Raw genomic sequence first — 22,492 nt, forward strand, 5'->3', positions numbered from 1 at the left:
GGGTCAAGCTGTTCCGTCAGACTTAAAGGAGGGGGCAGGACTTCAGGAGGGCGGGGATACAGGGGGCGGGAACCAAAGGACACTCGGCGTTGGTGATTGGACAAGGTCCCGAAGGGCGGGAAGCAGTTCTGGAGGGGGCGGGAACAGAGAGTAAATAAGAGGTGTCTCCGTAACTCAAGACCTGCGGAAGCGTGTGATTGGCAGCGGCTGGAGGCGGGCGCGGATGCCCGGCGCTGGAGCAGGTGGATGTTGAGGTCGCCGGAAGGGGTTGACGGTGTGCGGGGAGGTAAAGTCAACTCTAGAAAGGCTGCGAGTGGCGGGAGAGAAAGCGGGAAGGGTCCTCCCAGCCCCGCCCTGGGAACTCGGTATTTCCATTGCTGTCACTTCCCGGCCCTGGGTAGGAAGAAGGGTAAAGCGTAGAGAGTCGCGTGCCTAAACCCACCTTCTGGCTAACCTGCAGCCTGAAAAGGGGAGCTTCTGTTAAGATGAGGTTTGGGAGAGGCCGAATTTGCCGGAAATAATCCGCCAACCGCCTTACACGCCCAAAGCGGGAAAGCAAGATAAATCAGTTCTGAAAAGAAAAAGGCCTTACTCTGAATGCCATTTGTTCGAATTTTCCTAGGCTGTAAGTGGACTGATCCTTCTGGCTTCTAAACGCCTAGAACAGGATATGATATTGGCATATAATTATGTTCTAAGTAACTTATCAAAAGGAAATACAATGCCTTCCACTGTATCACCGTAATTTAAAATAGTGCAAGGCTTGTTTATAAGAAAATCTTCCATATTATGGTGAATCCTATTTTATCAATTTTCCTTTACTTAGTAGTTATAGATTTAAAAAATATCAATTTTAGTAGAAATAATTTCAAACCTTTAAAACATCAACAACTCCGTATTAACATTTTAGAGAGGACAAAGGACACCAAATTAGAATATGACGTAGAAATGGCAGTCTTTCCACAATGTTATCCTACTGCTTAATAGGTCGGTGCAATGCCGAAGAAATGTCTGTCAAGCTTTGAAAGTAGTTCATTGAAAAAAGGAGGAGAGGGGGAGTTCATTTGGTTAATTTAACATGAGGGACAAAAAAGACCTTATTTACTACTCTGCAATTGACACAGATACACGCCTAAAAACACAGAAAGAAGTACATTGCTGGAAATGTTTCTTCTTAATGTTGCTCTGTAATTCTCTATACAACTTAAATATTTCAGTGTTAAGTGTAGGGATATTGATTGTTCAATAAATACACACCGGCACAAGTTGAAAAGCATGATCAGAGGCCTCTGAAAATTTGCATTAACTATTAAAAAAAAGTTTTTTTCAGTGCCTTGTTTTTCCATTTACTAAGTGTTGATTTCTAGTCTATAACAAAATTACGAATAAAGTTTGTGTATTAACATAAAATGCACTCCCAAACATTATCTCCAAACCACAGTGAAACTGAAATTGTTGGAAGATTATCGGGGATAGTATTTGAGAGTTAATGAACCTGCAGTTCAATAATGGTATCTGGCATAAAAATGAAATTGTAATAGCACTGGACCTTTTAACAGGCTTCTGGCCTGTATACATGTATGTGAGCCAACTCACTCCTCTTTAAAACTAATTTCATTGCTCCAGAGACCTGAAAGAAGCCAAATATTAACAGTTTACTTCTCAAATTAAAATGAAAGTACTATCCCTATATAATATTAATAACAGTGCAGTAGTGTTAGTGTAGTGTAGCACTAATTATTTAGCAATAATTATTAAAACCTCAGCAGCTCAGACTAATGATGATGAGCATGATGATGGACAAAATGTGCGACTGACAGATCACAAATTGTTAGGTCTAGAATACATTCACTAAAATGGTGCTTCTCTCCATCCCCTACCAGGTCTACTGTGAGAAACAGAACTATAAATGTTGTGGCATTTAAAATTAGAGTAGATTTTTTAAAATAATTATTTTCCATTCCCTTGTGTTAAAAATTTGAAAGTCTTTTCTCCGATCTTGATTCAACTGGCAGTCGGTTTGGTTTTAAATTTCTCCTCCTCATCCCTACTTCTCCAGTCTGTTGTCAAGTATGTAGTAATTATCTCCATAATGCACTAGAGGAATACATTATTTTAAAGAAAGTCTTTCAGGAGTCCTTTTAGATGAAAGAAGAATCATTTAGTAATATGAACAGTACTCTGATCTGTTGTGAGAATGCAATTTTAGCTAATTTTCTAAAAAGATGATATACCTAAAATGAGAAAATATAAAGGGGATTAGGGGAAAAAACAGGTGGAGAGGAAGAAAATCTATTATATATGCATGTTGGCAGCCTGTCAGTTAGCAAAGGGTCTCACTTTATCTACATATTTCTGGTTCCACAATAGTTCCTTTACTGTAACTTTTCTCAAATGAAGAAAACATTCAGTGTAACCAAATGAATGTCGTTACTATTTCAGTTCTGATCCTGTGAGCTTGTCTCACTATTTATCCATATCCTCATAAAATGCTTTGCTTTTCAATTTTTTTCCCCTGGCTTCCAAATTCCTCAATATCCCCAAGAGCCCTAAGGTTCTCTAGAATCTCCTCTTTTGAAATGCAGGAAACTTCTTCTGGACCACTTCTTTGCCTGTCTTATTGTTTCAAACATGCATCTACCCAACATTTGTTGTTAGTGCCATTGAGTCGATTCTGACTCCTAGTGACCCTGTGTACAGCAGAGCGGAACCCTGTCCAGTTTTTTTGCGCCCTCCTCTCACCTTTTGGCACTGTATCAGACAATGCTCTGCTGCTGTTCATAGTTTTCATGGACAGTTTTTTTGAAGTGGGTGGCCAAGGCCTTCGTCCTAGTCTGTCTTAGTCTGGAAGCTCTGCTGCAACCTGTCCACCATGGTTGCCCCAGGTATTTGAAATACTGGTGGCGTAGCTTTTAGCGTCACAGCAACAAGCAGCCGCCACAGTGACAGACAGGTGGTGTGGTTCCCTGACTGGGAAACAAACCCAGGTCTTGACAATGAGAGTGCCAAATCATGACCACTAGACCATTAGGGCTGGTGCTACCCAACTTACTCATAAGAAAATTAGTGAGGATCTGGTGAACTGCCTTTAAGAACCCAGCATGACTTCTGAATAAAACTGATATTCCTTAGATATGAGGCTATTTGAAAAAAACTCATTTCTATCGAATAAGTGTCCATTACTAAATACTACAAGAAGCAATGATGGCCTCTAAGTGCTCTCAAAACCTTCCCAATGCCACAGAATGTGGTATTTCCACTTTTTTTAGAAGCATTATGTGGTTGTTAATCCATCAATCTGTTATTGCTCATAAAAATTCTACTTAAACCCTGCTCAAATGTATATATATAAAAATGGAGTGAAACGGGAAGATTTAATATATCAGACATAGCTTCTGTTTGTCTGTAGCTAAACAAAACAGTATACTCCAGAGCATCCCTATCTCTGTCTCTAAAGAGGCAGATAAATGCTTTGAGCTGTCCTTTACATACAAGTCTTGAAGCAATAATGCGGGACTGTCCTGCATCTGAGAGACTAAGCCAACCTATGTAGCTATTTGAGGAAGCAAACCCTGGGCCTCTCCCATAAGAGGAGAGAGCCTGGAATCTCCATGGCTGGGAAGTGCTGACTAAATGCTTTTTGTAGAAAAGTAGCCATTGCCAACAACCATGGGTCCTCTTAGGAGTCTCTGCCAAGATCACTTGTAAGATGCTGGCTCATGCTAATAGGTGGAACAATCAAAAGCCTTTGGATTTATGAGTCCCTGTTGATCTTAGGTCAGTTCCTCCCTTCAATATTTAAGCTCCCTTGAGAAAGAAGCTCTAAGTTACTAAACATCTAAGAGGAGATAGATTACTTGCATCATCCAGGAGAAAGAAGTGCAGAGTCTCACCAGGAACCTGGGCCAATTTTTAGAGATTATAAATAGATTGATAGCTGAAAGGATGTGACCTAGGGAGATATGGTTACCCTCAATTTACAAAATTGACATGTCTATGTAGTAAGTGAAATGTCACATTGAGCACGTTTTCTCACTGAGAGATTATACCAGTGGTTCTCAAACTTTTGGGACCCTATACCCCACAACAACATGTTAGCACAACATTCTTTGAAAAATAACTGTATTTTCCAAAACGAAAATAGAAGAATGGCATTGCTTTCATTTTGGTAAATCACAATGTCAAGCTTAACAGAATATAGTTGCGTTCTTGTATCTGCTTCTGCATTTGATCTGTTGCAATATGTTGTTTTGGTTGAAGTATATGGTGAAAATCTAGCCTCACACAACTATGTACATGGAAAAGGGAGAACCTCATGAACCCCCTGAAAGGCTCTTGGGGCCCTCAGAGGTCTCAGACCACACTTTGAGAATCAACAAATTAGCAATACATTCCAATAGGAAGGAGAAAAAATGTCTCCCAATGAATGAGTTGACAGCTTCTTGAAAGATAAGGAGTGTGAGTCACGGCATACTGGAAATTATGGTATCCTAGTACAGTACTTCTCACAGTTTAAGGTATATACAAATCACCTGGGATCCTTGTAAAATTCAGATTCTGATTCAGAAGATGTGGTACAAGGCTCCAGAATCTATAGTTCTAACAAACGCCCAGGTGATGCTAATGCTGCTGATCCACAGACCCACAGACCTCACTTTCAGTAGCAATGCTCTAGTACATTATGATATACACAACACCAGAAAGCCTGGAGGAGCACACACAAGTGAGCTGGGGTAGAGGGAGGGAGAGTAGGATAGGGATGGGTGAAGGGAATAGAGAAGTATAAATAAACTCATGCTGTCTACTTTTTAAAAAATCTATAAAAATGATGCTATTGTTGTCTTATAAATCTTACACTATGACAAGTTTTGGCTACTACTTATTAACTATCTCTACATCAAAACAAGCTGAGGCATAATGTTGCTATTGGCAGAGACAGAATCCAACTGCCATGTTTGTTGAGGCAGAGGAAGATGGTACTAGAGCTGAAAAAATTGTAATTTTTGCCCCTAATAATATAAAGAATTGGGCAAGTAATTGATGGGCTATGTATTTGAGTCTTAAGTCCAAGTGATATCAGCAGAGTAATACTGTGAAATTACTAAATTAATATATGCTCAGCATGTAGAGAATTCAACAACTCATTTATAATTTCATGTGTAGAAATCATATAATATTTTTAAAAGCTTTGCAGAGGATAGTACTGCAACAATACAAACTTTTCCTCTCCTAAACACTAAACACCCAAACCAATCCATATTGGTTAAAATTACCTAATAGAATTTAAAACTTACAGCAGAAGGATGAGTATAGTTTATTTGGTTCTCAAATGTTATTTCCCACTTGCCTACAATTCTTCCTTAAACTTAACTTCAATGACATTCATTTCTACTCAACTTAAGCTGTTTAGCAATTTGACCACAAATTTTCATCATTCTTTGGACCTACCTTACCTCTAAAATCTTGAACTCTGAAATTCTTTAAATTTCTTGTCTATTTTCTAGCGCTTGCTGAAATGGATCTTCGTTCGGCCTTATTGCAACCTCTGGGACCTTGATCCCTCTCACTTTAAAAAAAAAAAATTTGATAAAATACGTACACACGGGCTAGCCCTGTGGCGCAGTGGTTAAGTTTGCATGTTCTGCTTTGGCGGCCCGGGGTTCGCCGGTTCGGATCCCGGGTGCTGGCATGGCACGGCTTGGCAAGCCATGCTGTGGCAGGCATCCCACATAGAAAGTAGAGGAAGATGGGCACGGATGTTAGCTCAGGCCAGTCTTCCTCAGCAAAAAGAGGAGGATTGGTAGCAGTGAGCTCAGGGCTAATCTTCCTCAAAAAAAAAACAAAAACAAAAAGATACACATAACATAAAATCTACCATCTTAACAATTTTAAGTGTACATTTCAGTGATATTAAATACATTCATAATGTTGCAACCATCACCACCATCCATCCCCATAATTCACCTTGTAAAACTGAAACTCTATACCCATTAAACTATAACCCTCCTCGATTCCCCCACCTCAGCCCCTAGCAAACCATGATTCAACTTTTTGTCTCTATGATTTTGACTACTCTAAGTACTTCATATAAGTGGAATCATAGGCATTTGTCCTTTTGTGACAGGCTTATTTCACTTAGCCTAATGTCCATAGGGTTCATTCGTGTTGCAGCATGTGTCAGAATTTCTTTCCTTTCTAAGGCTGAAAAATATTCTATTGTATGTATATACCACACTTTGCTTATCCGTTCATCCATCAGTGGACACTTGGGTTACTTCCATATTTTAGCTACTATGAATAATGATGCTATGAACATGAGCGTACAAACGTCTCTTCAAGATTTTGCTTTCAATTCTTTTGGATATACACCCAGAAGTGGAACTGCTGGATCATATGGTAATTCTATTTTTAATTTTTTGAGGAACCACCATAATGTTTTCCACAGCAGCTGTACCATTTTATATTCCTACCAACAGTGCACAAGGGTTCCAGTTTCTCCATATCCTTGCCAACATTTGCTGTTTTTCATTTTTTTGATAGTAGCCATCCTAGTGTTTGTGAAGTGGTATCTCTCTGTAGATTTAATTTGCATTTCCGTAATGATTAGCGATGTTGAGCATCTTTTCATGTGCTTGTTGTCCATTTGAATATCTTCTTTGGAGAAACGTCTAGGTCTTTTGAACATTTTAAAAATGAGTTGTTTTTTGGTTGTTGAGTTTTAGGAGTTCTCTATATATTCTGGATATTAATCCCTTATCAGATACATGATTTGTAAATATTTTCTCCCATTCTGTGTGTTGCCTTTTTACTATGTTGATAGCATCTTTTATGGCACAAAATTTTTAAGTTTTCATGATGTCCAATTTGTCTATTTTTTCTTTTGTTGCTTGTGCCTTTTGTGTCATATGCAAGAAACCATTGCCAAATCCAATGTCCTACAGCTTTTGCCCCATTTTCTTCTAAGAGCTTTGTAGTTTTAGATCTTACATTTAAGTCTTTGATCCATTCTGAGTTAATTTTTGCATATGGTGTTAGATAAGGGTCTAACTTCATTCTTTTGCATGTGGATATCCAGTTTCCCCAGCACCATTTACTGAAAAGATTGTCCTTCCCCATTGAATGGTCTTGGCACTGTCAAAAATTACTTGACCATATATGTGAGGGTTTATTTATGGGCTTTCTAGTTTATTCCATTGGTCTATTATGTCTATCTTTATGCCAGTACCACACTGTTTTGATTACTGTAGCTTTGTAGTAAGTTTTGAAATCAGGAAGTTCATACAGCATTTCTTTTTTTATTTTCTCCACAGCTTCCTTTAGTTCTTTGATCATCGTTAAAATGGTTGTTTCAAAGTTTTAATTTAGTAGATCTGCCATCAGCTCTTTTTCAGGGACAGATTTTTTTTTCCTTTGAATGAACTATACTCTCGTTTCTTTGAATGCTTTGTGATATTTTGTTGAGAACTGGACATTTGGATCTAATAATGTGGTATCTCTGGAAATCAGATTCTCCTCCTTCCTCAAGGTTTGCTGGTTTTTTTGTTTGTTTGTTTGTTTTTTAATTGTTGTAGGCCATCTCTATGCCAAGGATCAGCGGGACATGTAAACTTAAGGTCTTCTCAGGTCTTTTCTGAGCCTGCACCTTTCCGTGGGCCTGGGTGGCCCGAGTCTAATTTTCTCTGTGTATGCAGTTGCTTTTGAATGTGCTGGTATGTAATGTCTGGCTCCCAAAAGAGGAAAAACAGAAAAATGAAGGGGGGAAAAATGGGTGCAAGCTCTTTAAATTCCCTGGAAGTCACTTCAGCTGGAGATGGGCTTGCAACAATGAGGGGAGGTGCAACAACAATGGCTGCCCTCCTCTTCATCTACACCTTTGTAATCAGAAGCAGCAATCAGCGATCAGAGCTCAGATCCCCAATATTTGGAGGACACTGTTCTTTTTGCCCACCCTGGCTCTTGCAAGCTGTGTGCAAGCTGTTCCAGGAACACCTGCACAGCTGTCTGCCCCGGGACTAGGGCTGCAGGATGGTAGCTGCTACTCTACTAAGAGCTAAAATTGACTGAAATTAGCCTTCAATAGATTCCAGAGTTCCAAAATAGTTACATTAGACAGATCCTGACAGTGCAATTGTTGTCTAGGTGGGAAGAGGGATTCCTGGCGCTTCCTACTCTGCCATCTTCCCAGAATCCTCTTGACCTCACCCCCAGCCTTATTAGAATTTGTCACCCCTATTGCGGCTTTACTTGTTCCTTACCCAGTTTGACGCTCATAGGTCAGTCTGTTGAACAATGTACTTACCCACTGTCTGATTAGAGTCCCCTTGACCTCTGTCATCTCTTGCCTGATAACCTTCACTACTCTTTACATCAGTTTATGTTAACAATCTTTCCAACACTGCTGGAGTCACAAAACTAGGTCAATGAGGCTGGCTACAAATTCATGTTATCTCCTTGGAGGTGGGTCCTTACTGCTGCTCTGCACTTCTTTTATTCACATCTACTCCATACCATACGCCATACTTTTCATCTCATTTCAAGCCCATAAGTCTCTCTGTAAGATTATGCTTCAATCTTGTATTTAAAATTCTGTAACAAAACAACATAATCATTTCCCTGAAATCAGCTTTTTCTTTGTCATCCCTAACATAATCATACTAAAAATCAAAGCATGGGCTTTGGAATCGAGGAAGATGTGAATCTGGATCCTGACTTTGCCACTTAACGACTATGTGATTTGGGGGAATGGTTTAACTCCTCGAGTCTATTTTTCTCTGCATCTTGGAAACTAATCCCAATTTTGCAGGGTTGTCATGCTGGTTAAATGACAGTATATATAATGTCCCCAAGACAGGGAATGGCACTTACTTAATGCACACAGCCTCTCCTCCCCCACCTCATTCCCAAGATGTAGACATTAAATCCTACTGATACCACTTTTCTAGACTCTTTAAAAATACTCATTGCCATCATCCTAGACTGGGTCCTCATTACCTCTCAGCAAATCTACTATAGCAACCACTGGTCATTACTAGCTCTGGTCCATCCTACGCACTTACATTAACCTTTCTAAAACATAGCTCTAAACCTTGGATGGCTGGTTGTGGTCACAAGTAAAACCCACACTCTTACATTTGCTAGAATACATACTTTGCCCCAGGTTACCTTGCGGCCTTATCTCACATTACTTCCCTCCTATACCCAGGCAGTTCTTTGCTTCTCAAGTATCTTTCCTCATGCAATTCACTAACCAAGATATCCTCTTCTTCTGGCCTGTCTTCCTTCCACAAGTTCCTCAAGGTTTATTTTAATTTGTAGACAGGTAACACTTCTCCATGATTCCATCACTGGAAAATTCTTTCTACCCCCTTTGAACATCTTAGTACTTACTGCCACTCTTCTGGAACTCACCATTCTATGTTGAGTTTTAGTTATTTCCATACATGTCTAGTGTTTGTGGCTTGATGACAAGTTTCTCTTTGGTTCAAACATACATTTCATACTCAAATTGATATTTTGAGTTAATCCCAAAGGCATTAAAGACATCACATTTCTGCAATACAGAAGGTAATAACGTATTACCAAATAAAAAGTATGCCTGAAATCTGAAATGCCTTTAGGAACACATTTTGAATATAGTTGAATTGGCACTCGACCACTCTCAAGATACCCTTGCCTGTTGGAGTCTTTAAACAGGCCAAACTCTTACCAACATGGAGAATTCATTTGGTGTTTGATGTGAAAATAATATTTCTATTGGTCTCTGTTCAGAAACAAAGAAGTTAGTGAAAAGCATATACCATCACTATCTGTTTGTAAGGCTGGTGGTACTTCCTGTAAGAATGGTGCACAGTAAACATTTCTGCTGTCAGAGTAGATTTATTCCAGTGATGTACTTTCAATGTCAGAAACTTGTCACTGGAAATAAAAATAAAATAGTTAAGTAGAGATATATTCCAGGATGTTGATCCTTTGATGCAATATGTCCTTCTCCCTTCCAAGTAAAACAGCCTGTGATTATACTCGGAAGTTATACTGATTTTCTAAAGAATTTTTTTGCTCAGGAACTTGGAGGCCAGGCAGCCACAGTGCAGATATTTCCTTTTCATTCTCACGGATTTGTTCAGCTGCAGGCATGTCTTGAAAGAAACCTGTTTCAGAGTCAATGTTTCATGCCCCTTCAACAACCAAACCAGCACAAAGAATAGGACGTTTTTACCCTAAGTTGATTTTATTTAAAACGAACTTGGAACAGAGGTCTAATCTAAATATTTCCCTAGGATTTTAAAAATTTGCTATGATTTTATACTATGTACTTTGGGTTAATAGTACTTCTTTTTAAATTGTAGTAAAATAATCACCTCCCCTACCTCTGACCCCCATTTAACAAGCTTCAATTCCTAAAAAGATGACGTGATTTATTTTTAGATCCAGCTGTGGAACACCAGCCAAGTTAGTCTTGGAAGGTGATTCTGTTTCTTACTATTGTAATTCATGTTATCCCTTAAAAACACAAAACGATCTTGAGCAATTAACTATCTTGGTTTAATTAATCATATTTCATAGAACTCAAAACACTCAAATATTTCACCTTTATATGAATAAACAAAAGCCCTATAATTTACAATGTGCAGAACACTATATAAAAGAATGTCCATAAAAATTACATTAGAATCTTTTTCATCAGTGAGGCAACTGCTGTAGTTTCCTCTGACTTGTACAGCAACTGCCCGAATGCATGTTCTTCTTTGTGATGATCTAAATTTAGGTAGGTACAAATCACAGCAAAAATTAAAGTTTTCATCTTTAATGAAATGACTTTGGAAATAACGTACATTTCCATGACACCAGTACTACAGTTTTCGGAGTCACAGTAAGATACACAGAATTACATCCGTAATTAATATGAATGCCAACATTTCTGCAGTAATTTCTGTTACATGGCAAACAAAATCAAGAAAGCAACCATCAAACAAAAGAGACCCATAGCTTCAGACAAGGCAAATCCCAGGATGGCATAGGAGAACAGCTGCTGCTTCAGTGAAGGGTTTCTAAAAGAGATACAACACATATAATCGTTACTTTGCAATATCATTTGAATTTAACATGTTTGGTTAATGTTAAAGAATCAGATTACTAGTGTGAGGGTCTTTGTAAACTGAAAGTTCTGGAAGAGTATTTGCCTAGATCTCTGTTGGTTTTGCCTTTGACATTCTCTTCTCCTCAATCCTAACCATATGGAGAAAAGGGAGGGAGCTGTCTCTGCATATCAGTATAAACAGTTAGTCTTTATCCATTTTGAGGGCTTCTGACATTCTCCTCATCCTTGTGAATGTTCTGTACTTTCTAAGATCTGATAGTTTAGAAATAAGGTCTTGAATAATAAATGGAAATTGATACTTTTGAAGAATGTATTCTGTTAATTATATTCCCAATATAGTTTAATAGTTAAGAGTGCAGACTGAAGTCAAACTGAGTTAAAATTTGTTTTCTTACACTTACTAGCTATGACCTTGGGCAAGCAGTGTGACTTCTGTGTCTCGAGTCTTTCATGGGTAAACTGGATGTTATCTCCAAGGAGTGCTGAGGAGTAAGTGAGATAATGCATGCAAAGCCCTCAAAATATAATGCAAGACACACGGGAGGTACTTAATACAAAGTAGCTATTATTATTTCACTAGTTTTCTAAGTTTCCAACTCTTCCAAGCGTGCTTATTGGGCAATAGAAATTACCTGGCATAACCAATGATAAGGCTGCCAAAGACTGTTCCAATACCAGCACCAGAACCGGCCACTCCTACTGTTGCAGCACCTGCACCAATAAATTTGGCAGCAGTATCGATGTCTCTGCTGATTGCACTGGTCTGAAACTCCCTTTGGATTAGCTGAGACATGCCATTCTGGGCGCCATTAAATACCGTAGAGCCCTAGAGAAGAGGAAATAAAGGCAAAGGTCAAATCAGTAGTCACAGTTAGCTATTTTAATTACCATGCTGTCAAAATGATACCTACTTCTCTACTTTGTGGCTGAGTTTGAATAGGAGGTGGTGTGGCACAACAGAAAAATCAAGACTAATTCCAATCTTGTAGAATAGGAATAACAATATCTCCACCCTATAAGGTTGTTGAAAATTAAGAAACAGTGTATGTGCATATGCTTTTTAATTAGAGTAGAGCTTTCAACAACTGTTGCTATTATAATCTTAAATATTGGCAACCCCAAACCATATACTTTATATACACACTGACCATATTTCTTAGACAACTCAGGCAAATAAGTTTTAGATACAGAAGTATCCTTCATTAGCTCATCCTCTTCATGTTTTTTGGATTAAAGGGTGGAAAGGATTGCCCTCAAACCATTCATTAATTGTTTCCCCTTCACTTTAATCAAAACATAAGACTCGGTAGTATTACTTAATTTTTTTTATTACTACTATTACCTCTCCACTCCTAGCCTCTGGTCGAGATAATACTGATGCAGAAATTGGTCTGTATGCAACTCTGGATCCAGCTCGGATCTATCAATGAAAAAAAGATTTCATATATTAAGAATACAGATAAGACTTCAATGACCCTTCTTGCACCATGAATTCTAAAAAAGCAAAGAGCAAAAATGAATCTGAAAGTTCACGACTTTTCTGCATTTACTCTTATCTTGGCTACTTCGACATTTTCAATATATGAAGCAATTTTAATAGTTTAAAATTGCTAATGAAATTTTAAAATTTGCCTCATAATCTACTTGTAGTGCTCCGAACAAAAGTTCTAAGAACAATTAGTTTAAAAGAATAAATACTGCTTTTAAAATTTCAATTATGGTGCCACAATTCAGATCAGAAAAACGGTAAATAAAGACTCCACATTCTTTGGTAAGTTTAAGTGGACCAACAAGTAAGTACCAGGAGTGTCACTATACATGTCTGTCATTTAAAATAGTCCATCAGTTAATATGAGCCGCCAACATTTTCAAGAGATTGCTATTTATCCATTAATCATAAAACTAAAAAGCAGTTTAAGCAATCCTGCATCAGTGCGAGAATAATCGGTGAAATACTCTGACCATAAGGACATATTCCAGTCCAGCTTCTCTGCCCTTGAGTGTCCACTGAACTAAGGTCACAGAAAATCCCTTCAGAACCAAGACCTGATTCTCTAAGACAAATCCCCCGGATCTTCACTTGATCTAAAGCCTCCAAAACGGTTATGGAAACGACCAGAGGCAGGAAGACGACTTTCGGCTGCTCCACCACCTTCCTCCGCCCACACGGGGTAAGGCAAAGTCCCTCCCTCCGCAGCAGCAAGTTTGACCTAGAGATAGGCAGCGGAGAGCGCTGCTGCGGTGAACTAGGCCTCGGCGGCCCCCGACATCCTTCACAGCACCCCACCCTTCGCGTGCATCCCAACCCAACAGCAGGACCGCGGACATGCGCGAGCGGGCCACTCCGGGACCAGAGGCAAGGAGGTTTGACCTACGCCGAGTGGGGCCTGACAGCTAGGCCTCAGCTACTCTCCACCGCCCTTATGGAGGGAGGAGTGGAGTGCGATGCCCCAGGATTAAGAGGAAAGGAAGACAAGGATCCAGGTTCAGGAGCGAGGGGAGAGCTGTCCGAGAGGGCGGCGGGCCCCGCCCGGAGACGCCCCATTCAACAACGTGGACGCTCCAGGCCCCAGGGTACGGCCCACAGTCCCCCGGCCCAGCCCGGGCTACGCACCAGAGCTGGGGTGCAGGCGAGCTTGGCGCAGGCGAACATCTTACACGCTGGGGGGCGGCGCGGCTAGAGGACTAGGTGACAGTCGACGTGGGCTCCTCTCCCGCTTCCTCTCTGCGGAGGCAAAGAGGCTTAAGGTCAAGCGCCCTCCCAGGGCCTGCCCTTGCCACCCAGGTCCCGCCGGCTCCCAGGCACGCCGTCAGCTTGGGCCCCGCGCCCAGTGAGGCGCCCGTAGAATGAATGGGTCCCCGCGGGACGCTGCTCCGCCCGGGCCAGGCCCGCTCCCGCGTCCTCCGCTTACCTTCCCGCGAGGCGGCAGCGGCGGCACCGGCGGCGGCAGAGGTCGAAGGAGTGGGGCTGGGCGCGCAGGCGCAGTCGGCTCTTATCCGCGCCGCGGCGCCCGGATGGAGAAGGCGGGGAAACGGGTGCAGGAGGGAAGACGCTCAAGGTCACTTTGTAACAACTTTATTGGTAACCAGTTGGGAAGGACAAGAACACCCACCCGGTGATGGGCTGGCGGGCAGGGGTTGGTAAAGGAGGGACAAAACGAAGAAATTGAAGACTAGCCCCGGCAAAGAGAACTGAACAGGTTGTTTCGTCTTTGATCTGAGCTGGCCGGAGGATAGTGCGACTTGCAGTTGACACCTTCTTGTGCGATCTGGCCCTTTTATCAGTTGCTACTTCTCTTTAGTAGGGGAGCTCCCTTCCTAGTCATTCTCTTCTGTGAAATAGGACTCGGGTGGGGTGGAGGGGGAGAGGGGGGAGTCGAGGAAGGGAACAGAGGGCGTGGTGTTCATTGACTACTTGACAGAAGAAATTAGGGTTCCCAGCGAACTGAATACATTTATTTAAAGAAATCTGGAAAAGGATTCCAGAAGTATGGCTAATCCTATGTGTGAAAGAGAGCCTGACCTAGAAGTACTGGGACAAAGGAATGAGCAAATGCATAGATCTAAGAGTTTTGTGACTTTGGGCACAAAGTTGCCTCTTGGTAAAGTGAGGGAGGTCAGTTTTTCTTCTAGCTCTATGACTGGAAGAATTAAGGGATTGTAACGTACAGTATTTCATGTAGGGCCTGGGACTAAAGAAAGTCTGAATATTTTTAAAACCCATCCAATTTTAACACCTGTTCTTGGTAACTTTGGACAAATCATTTTCTCCAGATGAATACAAAAATGTCTCAGAAAGATGACTCTTAGTTATCTTCTGGTAAATCCTTGAATCTTGTAAATTTGACGTACTAGTTCTAACAAATGGCTACTGGAACTGACACAAGTCAACATAAAAGATTAAACATCTAGTCTGCCCAGCTGAAGGGATGGCTGGGGACTGAAATCCAGCTCACTCAGCCTAGAGACCTGGCATGGGACAACATCGACCCAGAGGATCACCCTTTTTCTAGTTAGCACAAAGGTACAGTACCATCTAGCAGCCACCCTGGGGAGAAGCCCTCAGAACTAAAACTTGAAGAATCAATAAGAATTTGTCACTGATCCAACTTCGAATGCAAATGGTTCAAAATCACATGAAAGCTAATAATTTTAGGCTTAGTCTTTAGCTTGTAAAATATATAATTCACATGTATAGTTCAAAGAGAGATTATTAGTGTATTTTTCTCAAGTACTCAGTTCTTACCTGAAGTATGTGGTGTCCTGTGATGTCAAAAGTAGAGTAAACAATAGTTTAGATCAGTCTTATGATCTGTCATCTCTAAGCTGGAGACCCAGGAAAGCTGGTGGTGTATTTCAGTTGCATTTCAAAGGCCTGAGAACCAGGGAGGCCAGTGGTGCAATTCCCAGTCTGAGGGCCAGAGAAGGTGAGATGAGATGTCCTAGCTCTCTGGTGAGACCGGAAAAAAGGGATGAATTTTTTCTTCCTTTGCCTTTTGTTCTATTCAGGCTCTCAATGGATTGCATGATGCCCACCCACACTGGGAAGGGCAATCTATTTTACTGAGTCCACTGATTCATATGCTAATCTCATCCAAAAACACCTTCACAGACACACCCAGAAATAATGTTTAATCTAGGCACCCCCATGGCCAGTCAAGTTGACACATAAAATTAACCATCACATGCCCTATACTTTAATAATAGATCCTTTTAAGTGAAAAATTGTTCTAAATGGATTTGTGTATGGAGATGGTTTAAGGGAAATTCCTATCTCTTCAGCCATAAATTAGTAACAGTAACTGTTGAGGAGGAGGGGGTGGAGGCAGGAGACAAGCCAGGATCCCTAACAAGGTCACTTCCATTGTGCACAGGGGCTAGTTGCCTATGGCAGGGAGAGGAGCAGTCTGAGTTCAGGCCCTGCACTGTCAACATGTCAGTAAGCAGGTGAACTGGCCTAGAAGAGGAGAGATTAGGTTCTTTGTGAGTTCTACCAGTTAGTGTTTACATATTTATGAAAAATATTAGATGTTCAAAGAACAGATGTTCTGTCTTTGAGAATGGTGTGTGTGTGTGTGTGTGTAACAGAGAAAGAAACAGAGAAAGACAGAGAGAGAGCGGCAGACAGAGAGAAAGAGACAGAGAAAGACCTGTATATATATATAGAGAGAGAGAGAGAGAGAGGGAGGGAAAGGATCCAATAATTATTTGCTGGAGGAAGAATGCCTAAAGAACAAGAAAGCATATCCACCTTATTCAGGCTGGAGGCTAGAAACTGGACTTAGGGTTCTAAAGCACAGCCTAGACTGTTCTGTTGAGGGCTTGACCATGGCCATGTCTCCAAGGTGGTCTCTGGTTAGATTTGCTCAGATTTTGCATCCAAAGACACTGATAGACGGAGGGGAGTGGGTCTTGAGTGACAACAACTCATGTTGATAGGTGGTGGATATTTATTCTGAGAAAGTTTGAAGAAAAAAAGGCACCTTCTGAGAGGTGTAATGTGAGATCATAAAGATGAATAGGGGACTTCTTGTGAGGTATTTACTCCTGTCTGTGTTTTATGTCAGACTGGAGACAGTCATGTTAAGTTAGGAGACATCATAGGTATCTGATAAGCCTGGATGATTATGGCAGGGGGAAGAAAGGAATGGGACAGTCAAGAGAAATGTGAGAAATCCTTTTCAAGTATAGCTGTGACAATCCCTGCTGTCCTGTATGCCCCTTTACAAGGTGACTTAGCCACTCATCTCATCAAGCAGTAGCATCTGCTTCCCTTCCCCTTAAATCTGGGCCAACCCTGTGACTTGCTTTAACCAAGAGAATCCATTGGAAGTGACACTGTGTGACTTCTGGGCTAGACCTTAAGAGGTCTCATGGCTCTCATTCTCTACTTTTTGGAAATCAGCCACCATATCAAGGAAGAGTTAGACTACTGAATGATAAGAAACCACGTGGACAGAAAAAAGCCTCATGAAAAGGGATAGATTCAACTGACCCATTAGTTTTTTCCTTTTCCCTGCCTGGAATATGGACCCAGTGTCTGGAGATAAAGAAGCAGTCTTACACCATGGGTACAGAAGCCACACATTAAGGATGGAGAAGCTGGAATCTAAAAGGAGCCTGAGTTCTTAACTTTTTTTTGAGTAGCTACAGCAGCTCTTAACTGCCTATTTATGGGTTTCATATTATATAAGAAAATAAATTTCTATTTGGTTAAGCCACTGAGGTCAGTTTCCTGTTATATGCATCTGGACACAACACAAACTGATACATAATTTTATACATCTACACCTCTGAAGCTTTTTGGTCTTTGGGCTGTGATTGCAACAGAAATGGCCTTTCTCTCACAGAATTTACATAAATTTACATCTATCTTTTTTTTCTTATTCTGCGGTATATCTGCTAAGGGACTAACCAGAAGGCAGAAATCGTGTCAGTAATTTAAACAGGGAAAATTTAATATAAAGATTTTTAACCAGTAAAAGGTGTCTAACAAAAAGAAGAGTGGAGTGGACACTAAGGGATACAGAAGTAGCCACTGTAGGAATAGCTACTCCCCTTGGCTGAGGAAGAATTAACAGCAAGGAAGAACTAAGAAATTTAGAGGAGAGGGCGTGGCTGCCACAGGAACCTACAGTCCACCTGTGGTGAAGAAACTTGCTGGAGGCACAGGCCGCAAGTGAACCATGAGGACTGCTGAGGTGAACACCACCAGGCTTCTCCTGCGAACCAATCCACTAGCTCCGTGTGGAAACAGTACACCAGAAGAAGGGAAAATCGTTTCCTCCTGCTCTGGTCTCCCACTGTCTTTCCATTGCCCTCCATTGGCAAAGCCTAACATTTTGCCAGTTGTCATGCAGAAATACCTACAGGGTCCAGCTCTAGAATAGTTATACAAGGCAAAGAAGGATGGATTTCTAGCTGAGAAGTCCTAAGTCAATAACTGGCACCAATGGTAAGATGCTCGAGGGCAGTTATTAGGTCTAATTCATATTTATGTCTTCCATAGTGCCTAACATAAAGTGTTAAACATAGTAGTTGCTCAATGAGTTTTTGCTCAATAATAAATATGGGGCTTAGTATGTACAAAGTAATTTGCAATAGCTTTATTCTTCTCTCTTAACTAAGATTTTAGTCTCTGAACAAATAAGAATGACCTCTAGAATGTCTTTTTCTTTCTAGTATTGCAAAATTCAAACTTAGAGAACTCAAGGAACATTTTTTGATTTGTGGCAAGAGTTTGTTCAAACAAACATTTTTGTGTGCCTTTGAAGGGTTCTGTGTTTATACCTCATGTGCCTAAAGAATTCACTAAAAACCTGAAACATTAAGGCCTTTTATCGATTCCTTCTATGATGGAATAGAATATTGGCAAAGCTAGGAAGATAAACTGAAGCAGGTAGGCCCTAGGCTGAGTTGTGAAGTAGGCAATATACGTCTGCATTTACCCTTTCACTTTTTTTTTCAATGCCTTTGGTCCATCCTCAGGCAACTTGCTCTCTCTGCAGCCACCTGGTATCTTCCTGGTGTCTGGTGATTACATAAGGCTCTCCATGGTAGCACCTACCGAATCTGTCTTGCTCCAGGCAGTGTCCACCTTCTGAACTCTTATCCATGTAAAATCTTAATCTCTTAGTGCTTACTTCAGCAGCACCCATGTCAAAATTGTAATGATGCAAAGAAGATTAGTATGGTACCTATGTGAGGATGATACACAAATTCATCAAGTATTCCATATTTTTATATTATACTACCATTCATCTAAGAAGTAGGGGGAGAGATATGAATGTATCTAAGTGGAGAGAATTACAAAAGTATTTCCTATATTTAAAAACTAGAAGGTTCATAGATGGTTACCTATGGGGGAAGGAATAGGTTGGAGGGAACGAAAATAGAAGCCAGACTTCTTTGAATATATTTTGCTTTGTAGATTTGAATTTGGAACCATGCAAACCATTTATAAGGGTAAAATTTTTTTAAATCTCTAAAAATTGAAAGGAAACGAACAAATGAATTTAACTGTATCTAGTTGGTAGCATAATTTCATGGGGTAAATACAAATAGTCTCTATCAGTGGATAAAAGACAACTCCTTGATTGCTCTGCTTCATGTGCATTGGCCTCTTTGCTATTCTTCCAACATGCCAACCATATTCCACCTCATAGAGCTGCACTTTTTTGTTCCTTTAGCTTGGAATACCTTTCCCATGGATATACACTTGGTTATTCCTACACTTCATTCAAGTCTTTGCTCATGTCACCTCTTAAGAGAGGCCTTCCTGGATCTCTTACATATCTTTACATTTCTTCATAGCACTTATTGCTACCTGGCATTATTTATTGCTTGTTTGTTTGTCTCTTGTTTTAGGCTATAAGTCCATGAGGGCAGGGACTTTGTTTTATTCATTACTGTATCCATATAGTCTAGAACATACTTGGCCCATTACTAGGCCCTCGATAAATTTTTGAGCAATGAGGTTGGAGAAGGAAGAGAGAAACTTAACTTTTTCTTCACACACCTCTGTATTATTTGATATGTTAACATAAGCATGAATAACTTAAAAATTTAAAAAACCAATATGTTAGGAAAGTTTTAACAATTCACAATAATTATAAAATTTACCAGATTATCCCTTCTGTGGTACTTGCATTAATTAAACCAAAGGGAAGCATTATTAAATGTTGAATTTCAGTTCTTGGTGATGGACTTGGATGTACTTCTAAGCAGTAGCCCTACCCAATACTTTTCAAATTATATGCAAAGTCTAATGTATCTGTGGCAAGGCTATCCCTGTTTTGAAGCATCGTGTGTGTGTGTGTGTGTCTGTGTGTGTGTGTGTGTATACCTTCTTGTCTGTATATTGGTGGAGTTTCTTGTATGTGATAGGAAGATGTATGTCGATTTCAGCTATTTTTAAGATAATCAGTTGCAAGTAAGTCCTTATTCTGCTTCAAGAAATTATATCCATCCTTATTCAGTGGACCCAGATATTCAACTCATGGTTAAGAGATAAGGAATTTCACAACACTAACAAAATGTTTGAAAGGATTCTTGCTTATCAAATTTTCTGTTACTTTAGCCCCAGTGAGGGCTTTAAGGGTCAAATTCCTAAGCCTAGAGCTTGTGATATACGAAGGTCTTACATCAATTTAAGGAATAATAGGGTTTCCATATGGTACAAGTGCACCATGCTGAGTAAAGCTTTATTTTCTTTCCGCATTTAGATCATCATGGCTCTATGGAGAAATAATATGGTTACACAGTATGAATTGCTCTTTCCTTAGCCACCTCCTACATCATTGATCTTAGTCAATTATTGCATTAGTTTGTTCAGATGAATAGTCCCAGACTTTTGCTTACCCGTCTCACCTTTCTAAGAATGTCTGATCAATGGACTTTGATACTGAGTTTCCTGTGTCGTGTCCCTAAGCCAGGGAACCTGTCTTAAAGTAGTGATAACTATGTAGTAATTTTAAGGGTAGTATGGTTTTCAAAGGCAAAACATCAAGGAGACACATTCTACAAAATTAGGTCTGTAAGTGGAAGCCTTAAGGTTCGTTTAAGCCTGAAGGATTAGAGTGCTTGCTGAAATTGCCTCTCTTGATTTGAACTAAAGGAGAGCACAAGCAAAATATGCAAGTTTTAAATGTAAAAACTTTGTATTTGAACTTGAGGTAGAAAACACGGTCAGACGAACACTCACAATCAATAACTAGAGGAAAGCAAAGCACAGTTCGTAGTAGATGCTTCAATTTAGAGGGTCCCCGTCCCCTCGTTGTGATGAGAACATTCCAGTTTGGAAAGCTACACGTGGGAAAGCACTTGTTTCATCTGGTGATATTTTTGCGTGGTCTTGTGCAATCATAGAAGGCTGTCAATGATTTCGGGAGGCTGGGCATTTGTTCGTGGTAGGCACATGTTATTTAATTGCAGATTCTATCAGTTGTTCAAGGCTGTTCTTTGGTCAGATTCCATCTGCCTTTCTTGACCATTTAAGGGAGTCCTGTCAGCTCGTTCTACCAAAAAAACTCCTTCCAGCACAGAAGCACAAGCAGATCCCCTGTAGGAGAATAGCCTTAAAGGACCAGGGAAACTTTTTAAAAGCCCCCTGTTCTATTGTATCTTTAAAAAAAACATGCAGTGTTTACATTAGATTCTTTGTAGAGATTTAGATAACTTAAAATGCTTTAAATTACCAATTAAATTGCTTAATTTTCCTATTTTCCTTCAGTAAAGCTGATGTACCAGGAGGTAGGTAATGTATTTCTATAGTTTTGTTCACTTCCTACCCCACCATTGCTTACTTCAAGAGTTCAGGGACCTCAGTTTTAGGGGGAAGGACTTCTTGTCAGACCTTCCTGTTTCTGGTCTGCTCATCCCATAGCCTCTGGCTAATAGAGGGTACATTAATATACAACAATATGGACAGCGGGTAGATAGTTCATCTTTCTGAAAACTTACTAGACTATGGCAAATTGTATACAAATCCTTTTCTTAAGATCTTAACAACCTTAATCTCTCAAGAGTTAACTTTAATCAAATGCTTTCCGCCGTCCCATTTCCTCACTATCTTTTAAACTCTTGGCTGAAAACATTCCATTACTGTTTTTTACATTACATCCTTATATCTGATCAGCATCAGTTAACATCCTCAGATCACACAACATGCTGAGAGTTCTGGGGAATGAACTGGAAGGGAGGGACCAGGTACAAGGAGTTCAAGGTAAGCTCAGGGCCAGAAGTGATAGCTTCTTCCCCATAGAAAGGCTGTGGCTTCTTCAGATAAGTTTTGGAAGGTACTTTTGTTAGGCAGAATAACAACCTTACTCAAAGATATCCTTGTCCTAATCGCCAGATCTTGTGAATATGCTACCTTACACGGCAAAAGGGACTTTGTAGATGTGATTAAGTTAAGGATTTTGAGATGAGGAGATTATCCTGGATGATCTGGGTGGACACGATGTAATCACCGGGGTTCTTATAAGTGAAAGAGGGAGGCTGGAGGGTCAGAGTCAGAGAAGGAGATGTAATGATGAAAGCAGAGTCAGAGTGGTGCAGCACGAGAAAGACTCTACTGGCCATTTCTAAGATATGGAAGAAGGACACCAGCCAAAGAATGCAGGCAGACTCCAGAATCTGGAAAGGCAAGGGAGTGGATTCTCTCCTAGAGCTTCCAGAAGGAATGCAGCCCTGTCAACACCTTGATTTTAGTTCACTGAGACCCATTGCAGACATCTGTCCTCCAAAGCTGCAACGTAATAAATTTGTGTTGTTTTAAGCCACCCAGTTTGTGATAATTTGTTACAGCAGCAGTAGGAAACTAGCAAAGTAGTGAGACTCTTGTCTGATTCCAGGCATGGATAATTAGTCTGGAAGTATGAATCAGAGATGGCA

At 40.3% G+C, this 22,492-nt stretch overlaps 1 protein-coding gene and 1 non-coding gene across 2 annotated transcripts; one reads left to right on the top strand and one right to left on the bottom strand.

Moving 5' to 3' along the window:
* Positions 1-10,788: 10,788 nt before the first annotated feature.
* On the bottom strand, positions 10,789-15,570 carry ATP5MC3 (ATP synthase membrane subunit c locus 3). Its single transcript, XM_008524458.2, has 5 exons — positions 14,011-15,570; positions 13,713-13,823; positions 12,441-12,518; positions 11,731-11,924; positions 10,789-11,048 (listed from the first exon to the last, which is right to left on the bottom strand). The coding sequence occupies exons 2-5, from the start codon at positions 13,749-13,751 to the stop codon at positions 10,934-10,936; spliced, it is 426 nt and encodes a 141-aa protein (XP_008522680.1). The 5' UTR covers positions 13,752-13,823; positions 14,011-15,570; the 3' UTR covers positions 10,789-10,933.
* Positions 15,571-18,733: 3,163 nt separating this feature from the next.
* On the top strand, positions 18,734-18,840 carry LOC139076884 (U6 spliceosomal RNA). Its single transcript, XR_011528921.1, has one exon. It is a non-coding gene; the product is annotated as a U6 spliceosomal RNA (small nuclear RNA).
* Positions 18,841-22,492: the final 3,652 nt, after the last annotated feature.

Source organism: Equus przewalskii, chromosome 17 (genome assembly GCF_037783145.1).
Source record: "Equus przewalskii isolate Varuska chromosome 17, EquPr2, whole genome shotgun sequence".
Lineage (NCBI taxonomy): Eukaryota > Metazoa > Chordata > Mammalia > Perissodactyla > Equidae > Equus > Equus przewalskii.